The sequence below is a fragment of the Pantherophis guttatus genome, chromosome 1 (genome assembly GCF_059756535.1).
Source record: "Pantherophis guttatus breed Tessera chromosome 1, ASM5975653v1, whole genome shotgun sequence".
In the NCBI taxonomy this organism is placed as follows: Eukaryota; Metazoa; Chordata; class Lepidosauria; order Squamata; family Colubridae; genus Pantherophis; species Pantherophis guttatus.
In genome coordinates, this window is record NC_142063.1 from 152,972,406 (window position 1) to 152,985,548 (window position 13,143).

At 36.7% G+C, this 13,143-nt stretch overlaps 1 protein-coding gene across 3 annotated transcripts in view; it reads right to left on the reverse strand.

The window, feature by feature from the left end:
• Positions 1-3,885: 3,885 nt before the first annotated feature.
• TLK1 (tousled like kinase 1) overlaps positions 3,886-13,143 on the reverse strand; it is an 82,445-nt gene continuing 73,187 nt past the window's right edge. For all 3 annotated transcript variants that reach the window (XM_034427256.3, XM_087884728.1, XM_034427262.3), the window contains 2 exons: positions 12,621-12,728; positions 3,886-5,712 (listed from right to left, as the gene is read on the reverse strand). In XM_034427256.3, coding sequence (XP_034283147.1) covers positions 5,536-5,712; positions 12,621-12,728 — 285 coding nt within the window. In that variant the 3' untranslated portion in view covers positions 3,886-5,535. The remainder of the gene's footprint in view (positions 5,713-12,620; positions 12,729-13,143) is intronic.

Here is a 13,143-nt window from a genome sequence, read left to right on the forward strand (position 1 = left end):
ACAGCCAGTAGCTATGTACAGCATAAAATAGGTTTTTAGAGAAAAACATTCAAGTTAGGAATGTAATTTTTGTATGAAAATTTATTGGAGAATGATGAAGGTGTGAAAGAAAATAAGGTTTAATTTAGGACATGTCCTGATGATAGAAAAGCCTAATTTAGTTAATCCAAGTAATTTAAGATAAATTATTTAAAAGCCTGTTTTGTGATCCCTTCCTGTGTGGAAAAAGAGAAGTAAGGTAAATATTTGAGATCAGAGTCAGAAGAAAAAGATAAGTGAGAAGAAAGAAAGAAACAATGGAAGCACAGAAAATATTAAATAACCAGTAAGGAGTATGCAATGTGAAGAATTACAAAGTAAGTCTTTTAAATGAAAAATGCAAAATTCTTCTGCTAACTAACTGCACATCTATTTCCCTTAGTTATCAATATTTTTAGAGGTACACAAAGTCAGGGCATGCAAAAAGGAAGTCCAATATTCTCCTTCTCAATAATTTGCATCCTAATTTCATATCATATAAAAATGCTTTCTCTTCTTCTGCAATTCATTCTACTGTCCTCCTTTTATGCCCTTTTAGTATACAAGCATTTGCCTTGGATCCAACTTTCTTATGCTTGCATTTGGTTTGGTCTCATTCTATAGCTCATACGAAGAAGATCTAAGTGGATAGCATTTCTTTCTCCTTCAGCATAATCTGTCCTTAGTTCCTGTCACTTGCAAAAGAAGTGATGAATCAAAACATGGTGAAATATAAATTATTCCATGGTTGACACAGTTAAGCTAAGTTTGTCTGCTAGATTCTTCTATCATACAAGGAATGCAATAAGATTAAGCTTGCCTACATGCTGTTAAATCAGGCCAACCAAAAATGAAAATTAGTTTCTCTTCCAAACTGTTTTGTGTCCTAATTTTTCTCACCTGTTACAGGTAGGAATAAGGTCATCAGAACACTAGGCATCAAGGAGGCTACTTGAAACTATAGGCCTAAAGTGCCATTTAGTGGATAGGATTCCCTCATCCTGTGCTGATCAAAGTAAAAAAAAAAAATAAAGGTAAAGAATCAGTAAAAACAAAATGCATGTTGTCAATTACATTTTGTATGTCTGACTTTGTCAATCTTATGGCAACAGATAAGCCAAACTTTGGTTAGGGAAATGAGCACTTAGATCCTTCTAAAAAGGATATTCAGCTATGAAACTGAATGCTGGGATAATCTCTGGATTGTAATCCAAATTAAGAGAAAAAGTGTGTGTGTTATTGGATACCTACTCTCAACTATTAGGCTCTAAGCATAAAATATTTTAAATTCTGTAATTGCCCTTGGTCCTAAATGTCAGTTTCATCAATGGGAAGGGTGTTCTTCAAATGATGTTCTAGTTAGTAAGATAGGTATGTATTCCTATCCATCATAATAGATCTCTATGCTCGTCCTGGAGATTCCTTGGAACTATATCTTTGCCATCTTGTGTCTTCCCAACAAAACATACTATTTTGTAAAATGTGGAGGCTGAAGATATATTGCAACTCTCGTATGCCCTCACTAGATCCCAAGCTAAAGACACTCAAGGGTGACAATGTATTATGACAGCATAAATGCCACACTGATAGTATCCAGTTGGTGATCATATTAAAGGTGAGAAAACATTGGAAGAGTATGGCTGACATAGTTGCTTGCATGGAGTGTCTGGACCAATTAAAGGACATCAGGAGTCTTGGACTTGCATGTTTACCCCTTTGGAAAGGTTTTTTTTTTGGCTGCAATATTGGCTAGGAACCTGTTCTCAGTGCAAAAAATGCTTTGCTTACTTTCATAAAGCGATGACTGTGCATGGAAATAATAGCAAAGTATCCTGCAAGGTCAACAGTGGGGACACCTATAAATTGTGGTGCATAGGACCGCAACACTTAAGGCAAAAACTGGCAACTTCATATACACTGGGCATCAATGTCAGCCAAATAACCAAAATTGAATAACCAAAATCTTGCAGAAGAGTCAAGTCTCATGAGATCTTGCTGATTTAGGCATTGGACAGGGTGGATCCACCAGAAATTATGGAACAAAAGAAGTGACAATTATAGACAGAAAAGTTGCATAGGCGAGCAGAAAAGCAATCAAAACCACTCTGTTTAGAGATTTTTTTTTCATGGTTTCTCATTGGTGCAGTAATTAGAGTCGAACGAGTGAGAAGTTTCTGTCATCAAAGTTACAACTTCCAAATATTGTCTGGGGTATGCAATGTTCAAAAACACACATTCACAACAAAGACACTCACACATATTACAGTAAACAAAATTGCATAATGTATAGGAAAAAAAAACCAGGCATTTTACTTAAGGAACTAGAGAAGAATAGGATGACTGATTGAACCTGGAGATTTATAGAAATGCAATCAGGGACTACGGTATTTACTTACAGTAGAAGGAATTTATGTCTCCAGGCGCAGATTAATTGCATCCTAAGGGGCTGAAGGAATTAGAAGGTAGTAATGTATAGCTGAACTTTTACATGTTATTTTTGATAAGTCTTTGAGAACAGATGAAGTGCCAGATGACTCGAGATGAGCAAATATTATCTCTAGGTTGCTTTCTCTCTCAAGGATTTGCTAAAATAATGAAGATACCCATACAGTTACAAATGAGGCTTGTATGCAAAACTTGAAAAAGTAAACTATGGTATGTTTTAACTGTGAGCTGTTGAAGAAATTGAATTTAGCCTGGTTCACACTAAAACTAAAAATCTGGAAAAACATGCTTTATAAGACATGATGGCTAGGTACATACTATTTACAGTTTATTACGCTGGCCAAATAGCCTAACTATTGTTTCTTAATACTTCCCCCACACCTCAGCATAGGCGCTGTGTGCTCTTTTGTGCTGATGTTCATTTTAATTTCCACAGAAAAATTAAAATGAGGAAATGTGGAGCAAGTTGTGAAAAGCAAGAAAGGTTAAGAATAATACAAACGCTGAAAAACAGAACTCCAGTCACAAACCAGACAGTTTTCAAAGTTCTTGAATAACAGGAATCATTTCACAAGAGACTTACAAGAGATGTAACCATGTATGACTTTGTATGATAAAGTGCATATTCATTTCACCTATAGTATGCTGAAGCAGTTAGAACCTGTGGCAAAAATGATAAAATCATGTGCCATTGCAAAAGTTAATAGTCACCTGGACTGTTGCTCTGATTGGGTTGGATAATGTCAAGTACTGGGGCAATCAGGAGATTCAGGCAGTTCAAATGAGTATGAAGATTTATTGCAAACTTAAGTTCTCTACAAGAATCTGACCAACTGTCGGTCAAGGGAAATGAGCGGGAAATAAGGCATTCAAGGTGGGCTGGACTTCGATCTCTTGCAGGTGCACAGGGACTCATGACTTATGATGCATTTAATCTCTCCCTTGGGCTCAGCCTGATCATCTCCTATAGATAGTGTCACAGTAAAGAAAAATCTTCATATGATCCTGGAAGACAAAAGCAGATGCTTTTTCTTAAATCCCCCAATCCTCACAGAACTGCGCTGGGAGGACTGCAGGCCCGCTAAAATAGGGTGCGGAGCTGCAGAGATAAGGAAATAAATACACAAAACATACCAGACTGCTTTCTCATCCAATGGGATGTTTTTACTAATTTATTTATTTTTTTCTCCATCAACAGAAAGAATCCTTCGATTTGTAATTAAGCAATTCTAAATTTGGTGCATTATCCTACATAATAGATGGACCAGCTCCAAGACAGAATGTAGTAGTCTGATCAAATGCAATTGGACAGAAAACAATTGGTTTTATACTGAGGGACTTAGAGAAACTACTCCTTGTATTAAGAATAAAAGACATTGTAAACTGTCTTTTATATTCCAAAATAAGACCTTGAAAACCAGCTTAAATTTCAACTCTCATTATTTTATTACTGTTTTGGCTACATTCTCTACAATTTCAGCAGCATTTTGAAGAGACAGTTAATGTATCCTTATGTACAACAAAAACAAAATGGCTTGCAACATCAGAAACAAGAGCCACATTTTAACTGTACAATATTAAATGAAAAACCTGTGGTAATACAGCCTCCCTTTCTGCGACATGGACAAAGTTACATACAAGTATTCAGCATTATGAATATGACAAGAGGAATCTTGTATGGAAGAGAGATACTGCATTTGGAAAAAGGAAAAAAAAACCTTACCATACAAGGCAGTTAGAAAATGTTTCACATTTTAAAATATCTGTACAAGCCACAAGAGACATCTCTTTAGAGGAACATCTTCCCACCTTGTAGACAGTACTTCCAGAAACCGAGAATAACCATAAACAACTTCTACATCTAGTATCCACGTGCTTCAGTTCAGGAAACTGACTTGAACTGTACTGTATAGTTCCAACACAGATCGGTTTGACATGCCTTGATTGTTAATGAATTATCTACTTTCAGTCTCTCTAGGACTTTCAGCTGACTTGCACCTTAAGGAGGTTGTTTTGATTTTTTTGTTTTGTTTTTGTTTTTTGCAAAAGCAAAAGCAACATCATTTAGCAGCAATTAAAAGCGCCTTCAATGAGACTTAAAAAAAATACAATATCCAATTAGAAAAAGCCATACTTTTAAACATTTGTACAGAAATAAGTTGCTGAATTTTTTTTTTTAAACTGAAAATATGACATCTGTACAATACATTTACAATAAAATTAGAAGGGAATTTGTCATTATCCTGCATAGAAACATTAAACATGACCAATTTGCTTTTGGTTACATACACGGCCTTGTAAATCCTCCACAAAAAGCCTGGATAGCAGATAATCAGTTGACAATTCTGCTAAGTATCAAAATGCCACTTAAATAGTTGAGCTAGTTTCAAACTAGATTTTGCTCCCTCACTGGAACTGTTATTTTTATCCCTTTGAAAATACAGTCATTCAATCAACAAACACATTTTTAAAAACTTCGCACCAGCCCTACCCCCACCCAACCCCGATATTAAATCCCTTCTATCCACTGAAATTAAGAAACAAAGCTGTGTCACTCAACTTGACTTTGGTTTTTGAAATGTTGACTTCTTGGGAAGAAAGATTCTTTTATTTAGCTTTTTTCTTTATCTTGTCCAGGCACTGAGTTGTTGTTCTGTGCTCCATTTTCTTCTTTATTGAAATAATGAAAACTACCCCTCTTTATAAGAACTCTCCAGTATCAACCAAAAGGTTTTTTTTTAAAGTAAAAAGAATATTTACAGTATTCCCTCCCTAGAAGTCCAAACACACATTTTCTTCAGTCTTAATAACACAGTACATCTGGTTGGGAGGCAGCGGGCAATGCTGTCCTTCCAAGTTTTCAAAGTGAACATCTAAAGTAAAGGTACCCTTCTCAGGTCATGATCCAGTCTCCTCAGAGAAACGACTTTTCTTTGAAGGGCCACAGTATAAAGACACCATCGTTAAATTTGTCCTGCTGTGTAAACAACGCTAACAGGATGCTTTCAAATGAAAGTCCACTGCAGCTAAATATCATGAAGGTGTCAAGCGAACCATCTTGGTGAAGAAGCTTCAGTAAGGAATAATGCTTGATATAGGTGGTGTGGGAGAGGCTGCCAGTCCAGTCATATGCAAGTTTCCTGAAGAGTTTGATCTTCTCATGTGTGGAAGTAGGTAAGCATCATTAGCCAGCTGATGGACATCAAACCGATCCTCCTTACGGTATGCCAAGCAACGCCTGATGAAGGCCTAGAAAGGGGGGGGGAAACAGACAGCATGGTGTGGAATTAAATGCGGTTTGCTGATGGAATGTCAACCAACAGAATGTATTCCTCCTTTTTCTTCTGTCTCCCAAATGTGTCCTAGAGGCTTAGAGACCTCAAGTTGAAGAATATGTAGGTGAAAATCCCACTATTCTAATGGAAACCCATTCATGTAAATGTTGAAGTAGCATAATATCAAATTTGAAATCTCCGATTCAAATTTCAGTTTACATTGAATTTAGCAGATGTTTTCAACAAGCCATGCTTGACTAGATTTGTTCAGCACCTCCTAACAAATTCAAGACTTGTGTTTCATTTATAGTCAACTATAATATGTTAAGTAATCAGAGATGCTAATTATAAATAACATTTTCCCACTAAAGTATTATTATGAAAATACAAGCCGGCCATAAATGAATTGCTCAACAATGTTGTATTAGGTATTTTTAATAGCAACATTATAATAGTGGGAGTAACATTGTTCTAAAATCTACTGAGTTCTAATTATAAATCATTGTAAAGGGATGGGAAATCAAAATCAGTTACTGATGTACATAATATTACATTGCCAATTAATTTTTAAAAACTTTTAATTCTGTGCCATTTCTCCCCGTTTTTTCCTTTTAAATGTTTTAATCTTGTTATTGGAAATATGTAGATAATGCTCAACAAGGCAGAAATTATTTACTTCTCCCAATCATCATTTACATAATAATCTTCAATAAAAATATAGAAAGCAAATTCAGAATAGCAATAAAGACTGTAAGAAAAATGTGTATATTATGTGTATATTAGTGTGCATGTAAGTTGGAAATTTAACCAAAACGGGCTCCTGAGCTCTGTTTTCAGCTGTGATGGCCTCCTGAAACCCTCTACCAGCAAAAATGGAGCTCGCGGCCCTCGCAAGCTCCATTTTTGGCAGGATGGCATTCTGCAACCCTCTGCCAGTGAAAACAGAGCTCGCAAGGGCCACGTGAGCTCTGTTTTCACTGGCAGAGGTACTGCGTGCCAGTCCTTCGCTATTTCCAGGGTGGCCCCACGGGCCAGATCTAAGCACCCTGCAGGCCAGATCTGGCCCCTGGGCCTTGAATTTGATACCCCAGCTGTAGTCGCTCATGAGTTTAGTGGCTTAGGAGCTGAGAAATCAACACTGTGTTCAAAACTACTGTGTACTCTTTATGGACATATAACCAGTAAAACAGGGATGCGGTGGCTCAGTGGCTAAGATGAGCTTGTTGATTGAAAGGTCGGCAGTTCGAATCCCTAGCACCACGTAGCGGGGTGAGCTCCCGTTACTTGTCCCAGCTTCTGCCAACCTAGCAGTTTGAAAGCACGTAAAAAATGCAAGTAGAAAAATAGGGGCCACCTTTGGTGGGAAGGTAACAAACAGCGTTCTATGCGCCTTTGGTGTTTAGTCATGCCGGTCACATGACCACAGAGACATTTTTGGACAGCACTGGCTCTTCAACTTTGAAACGGAGATGAGCACCGCCCCCCCTAGAGTCAGGAACAACTAGCACATATGTGCAAGGGGAACCTTTACCTTTAACCAGCAAAAGTCTCACTTTCTTAAACCCTCTGGGTACAATTCATTTGACCTAGGACAAGTCATTCTCTCTCAGCCCAATTCACCTCACAGGGTTGTTGTTGTGGGGAAAATGGGAGGAAGGTGTGTTGGATATGTTCACCACCCTGAGTTACTTGTAAAAATAATAAAGGGGGAATATAAAGCAATAATAAGCAAACTTAAGTGGGCTCTTGGGAATGGCAGGAAAGAACAATAAGTCACCTTTTTGTAATTTAAAAACACCTTAAAGTATTTTGACTTAAAAGCAAAAAGCTTAGCAAAACTGTCAATAGTTTGGATGCTTTTGAAATAGTAGTGGAAGAAGGATTTACAATGATTAAAAAAGGATATGAAAGAAGAAACTAAGAAGAATGAAAATTCTGTAGGACAACTGGCTGAAAATGTAAAAAAATTAATGACAAAGTAGAAGTTCTGGAAAGTAAGACAGAAGTTATAACTAGAGAGGTGGACAAAGATTTAGACAACTTGGCACAACTGGAACTGAGAAAAAACTATTTTTGTTTAAGCTTTAGAGCAGATCTGGCCATTCTATGGCCCACAGACCATGGTCTTTTGGTTGTTTCTATGAGACCCGCGGTAATTCAAGATGATCATGGGGAAGATATCAGAGGGAAAATTTTTACATTTCTGACTTTTTAGATTGGGATGGAGATGACACAGAAACAGAGATTGATAAGGTTTACAGGATCAATATATGATTTGCAAAATTAAGTAATGTTCCAAGGAATGTGTATGTTGTCATGAAGATGACTAGTGATCATGTTTTGCAGTAATATTATAATACTCGATTGAAGATTGAGAATGAGAACACAGATGTATTTAAGGAAATTCCAATTAGATTACTATGTAAAAAAAAGAATTTGTGGGGTGTGTGTGTGTTTCTGGTGTGATTTATAGTGACCCAATCTTCAAAGAAGTAGATATGGCATTGTGGCAGAAATCGACACCCAGAAGGCCAACACTGATCAATGAAATATCTCTGAATAAAGGAGAGATTGTGAGATAACCCACTTGTTATCTCACAGCTGCTCCTCATAGGTAAACAGTGGGAGGAACAATTTTTGCATTTTGCTTGCTAGCTGAGCAGCTGGGAGGCAAGAGATACAAGTTATAGAAAAAAAGAGAATCATGATGTAATCTTAGATAGGTTTGATTAGAATTGCAGTACAGCTGCCAAGAGGAAGATTGGAAGCCATTTATCTATATTTTCTTCTCATGTTTTCTGTTTCTATCTCCTTTTTTCATAGTTCATTTTTCCGTCTTCACATTTACTATACTTTACTATATTTTGCTTTCTTTGAATGCATTTATTACCAATGTAAAATCTTTCAAGTTTTTGTTTTTCAAAAAGTCCCTGTATTCCATCAGCAGACCGTTTTATTACATGCAAATCTGCGGAAGTGATTAAGAACTCATTTTCTTGGATCAAAAACCCTACAGTAGTGTCCAAAATTGTGGAAACCTTTTGGGAAAAGTGTACTTTGAGGTTTGATGGCTAATAACACCCCCTTTTTTGGGAGTAGTACCCATAAAATTATGTATCAATGGAAAGATAATTTAATCAAGAATTGTAATGCAACTAAGTTTGTTCAATTATCTGTGATCTATGAAAAATTATAGCCAAATGATCAGAAAAAGGAAGCACAACTTGCTTAGGTTGATATCGGGTAGCTTTCCTTCATCTGATTGTAGCCAATGAGCATAAGTGTTTAGAGAGCCAATCAGGTAGCCTGGTCAGCTTCAGCACATTAGTTTGCTGGTTTTGAGCATGCGCATGCGCTTTTTATCCCCTGCTTGGGGATAAAAAACAGCTCCTAAAGCACAGCTGAGAGGGAGCAGCAATGAGAAAAGCAGGCAAAGTACAGAGATCGCTTCACTCGCCAGCCCCTCGTTAGGGCTGAAAAAAAGCTTCTAAAACACAACTGAAAGTCAGAGGGAGTCGCTTCACTCACTAGCGCCTCATTAGGGCTGAAAAAAAAAAGCTTCAAAAAAGCTACATTCAGAGTATATGACACACTCAAATTTTCAGTCGCTTTTTTGGGGGGGGGGGGGAAGGTAGGTATGTCTTATACTCCGAAAAATACAGTAATGGTGCAAACAGTTGACTGGTTGTCCAGAAAACAATGTAAAATAGTATTATTAAGTGAACAAGACTACAGTTATAAAGAAATTAGAAGAAAAATTGGTGGAAACTTAACCAAAGGTGGCATTTCTAAGTTTTTGAAGAGGTATAAGGAGACTCAGTCACTACAAAACCACTTTAGTAAAGGCAGGAAAAAGTGCACAACAGCAAGTGATGATAGAAGAATTAAGAGACTGTGCCTATGTGACAGAAGAAAATCATCTGGGTGTATACAAGATGAAATGGTGCAATGCAATGTGAAGTTGGGTGCAAGGACTGTTCGGCGCAGCTGCAGGAATTTGGCCTAACATCTAGAATTCCACGAAAAAAACCACTTTTATCTCTCAAACAAAGGTTGAAAAGCATTACATTCTTGATTAAATTATCTTTCCATTGATATATAATTTTATGGTACTACTCCAAAAAAAAGCGGTGTTATTAGCCATCAAACCTCAAAAATACACTTTCCCCAAAAAGTTTCCACAATTTTGGCCACTACTTTATTTCTTCTAAAACTGAAAGGTTTGATTCATTAAGAGGTTCTGTATCATGCTGCCTTTTATATGTACTAATACTATCTTCAGAATTCCTCAGCTCCCAAAATCTATCCAATAAGTACAACTATTCAGCGATTTGCACACCTGTAATATACATATAACACTTTGCTTGTTGAGATGTGATAATGTAAGTGTGTGGTAAACACAACTCCAGATATCAGCCTGTCTTTACTTTAGATTATGATCATTCTGGACTATTAAATTTCCAAATTTAGCATTCACAATACTTTATGTGTTCTTAGATGTGGAAGGTTGTTGGTAACAGAGTATTACCAATTTTGTCAGGAGCAAAGAAACTATAGAAGGAAAGAATGGAAGTATGGATTAGGGTAGATAATAAGCTACAGTGAAAAAGATGACATAGTTGGAAAGAAGCAGCACTATACAATATACAAATATTTAATCCAAGCCTAGAAGCACCAGGCAAGCCCAGTCTTGCTAAACTCACAGAACTTGTTTAACTTGGATGGGACTACAAACAAAAATAGTGTACCTGAAGACATTCTTCTGTGAAAAGTAGAGAGAAAATGCAATATTCTCCCTTCATGTGAAGAAGATAAAGAGGCCATTAACATGGAAAATTAAGCTAAGTATGGAGGAATTCTATGAATAAGTTTTCACTTGCCTCCACACAAGGACTAACAGTTAAACAAGCCAAAACAAACTATTGCTATTTAGTCAGAAATTATGGCTAAACCAACCAGAATGCCATGGCTGATTTTTTTCCCCAACAAACACCATTAAAACATGCCATTTCATTAGTTAATTTGGAAGAAATAACATATTTTTCGGAGTATAAAACGCAGCTTAGTTTTTGGGGAGGTAAATAGGGGGTGGGGGGAATCTGCCTACCAGGTATTCATCTGGCTAGGGTCCTTAGTCTGGTCAGCTTCAGCACATTAGTTTGCTGTTTTTTATTCAGCACAAGTGATCTTTGGAGAGAGAAGCAATGAGAAAAGCAGCAAACCACGGAGATCGCTTCACTCGCTAGTGCCTCGTTAGGACTGAAAAAAAGCTTCACAGCTGAGAGTCGGGCTGAAAAAAAGCTTCACAGCTGAGAGTCTGAGGGAGCAGGCAAAGCTTCACTGAAAAAAAGTTTAGCATTGAGATTGCTTCACTCGCTAGCGCCTCGCTAGGGCTGAAAAAAGCTCCAAAAAAGCTACATTCGGAGTATAAGACGCATCCAAATTTTCAGCCTCTTTTAGGAGAAAAAAAAGTGTGTCTTATACTCTGAAAAATAGGTAGATAAAACTTGCCCAGAACTATTTACATAAACACCCCAATCAGGTAAAACAAAGATTTAGGTTGGATAATCCCTTCTTTATGTTTCAGGAGATTTGTAATTTCTTTTAAATCAGAGATGTTTGAAATAATCTATGATTAAATTTTAAATTTAAATTTTAAATTAAATTAAAGTTTATAATGCACTGCTTGAAGCTGGCTTGTCGGGAAAGGAGTAGTGATCATTTTAAACCATGTTTGATTTAGCATTACATGATGCATAGTTAACAATAGCAAATATAATTTTAAAACAGATGACAGTGATACTGTACTTTAGGATTTAGGACAATGTAACTGTACTTTAGGATTTTCTTCTAGAATTGAAAATTACAGAACAAAATAAATTGGCTTATCTAGTTAAGACTTCTGCAATTATTGATGTTCAAAGTATATTTAATGTCACTCATCTTTAGTTACACTTATTTTCTATTCAACAAGATCAATGTTTCAGAATTCTAGAGAATCATTTTCAGTATCTGATAATTTTCTCCAGCATCTGATAATAGATTTACATAAATTGGGGAATGTCTATGGAGATTCTCAGTCATCCAGGTCATGGTTGTCCTAAAGGTGCTTTTTCAAGAGCCAAGTCGACTTTCTGTTTTTTATTTGAAGACATTTCACTTCTCATCCAAGAAGCTTCTTCAGCTCTGACCTTCAGGTAGGGAATGGAAGGATTTATACTCCTTGCAGACAGCTGCCCATTTGCATTCTTTTAGAGAGTGGTTAAGGCCATCTGGAGGTTTATCTGTGTCATCAGGATCACCTGAATAGTGCAAAAGGGTGTCGAATTTTGCACTACTCAAGTGACCTTAATGAAACAGAAAAACCTCCACGTGGCCTCAACAATTCTATAAAACAGGGGTGTCAAACTGGCGGCCCATGGACCGGATGCATCACACATAGGCCACATCCACCCCAGCTCCGTGAAGGGGAAAAAAGTTACAGTATGTCACATGATGGGAACGTGATGTGTCAAGTTTGATACCCATGCTTTAAAAGAATGTAAATGACTGGCTGTCTGCAAGGAGTATAAATCCTTCCATTCCCCACCATCCAGTCTGAAGAAGCTTCTTGTATGAGAAGTGAAATGTCTTCAAAGAAAAACAGAAAGTCCAGTTGCTTCTTGAAAAAGCAATTTTGGAACATAAATTGGGGAAACACAGAAACTGTTTGAAAACTATGAATTTGCTTTTAAATGCATGAATTCCCATGTGAAATTAAAAAACAATTGTTATAAAAATTTAAATGCATTTTGTTTGTAGTTAGCTTTAAATGTTTTGTCTGACTGAACCTCTTGTGTCAGAATATATCACTCTACCAGAATTGATGGTTGAACTTTTTACCTTGGCTTCATTGCTCACAACAGGCTTTACTGGGAATTGAACTTCAGTGGCTTTTAATATTGTGTTTTCTTGAAGTATATCTTGTTGTGATTGGTTATGGCCAAATGGCTGGAAAGAGGTAAAAAAAATTTCAGTTCATTATACCAAATATCCACATGCATATATTTGTTTTTAAAAAGAAACCTTATTTTTTAAAAATTATGCCATTTTAAAATATTTTAAAGTATTTTAGAACCACGAGAAATGAAAACAGGTTGAAAAGAGAGCCTAATTGGTGTAATGGTTCAAGCATTAGGCTAGAAACTGGGATATTTTGAGTTCTAGTTCCACCTTGGGCACAAAGCCAGCTGGCTGGCCTTAGGCCAGCCACCTCTCTCAGCTCTAGGAAGGAGGCAATAAGAAATTACTTCAAAAAATCTTGCCAGGGATTTGACCAGGCAGTCTCTGAGAGTTGAACACAATTGAACAGAAGAAAAAAAAATAAGTGTACTTGCCTGTACATATTTGATTAATTGAACAATGC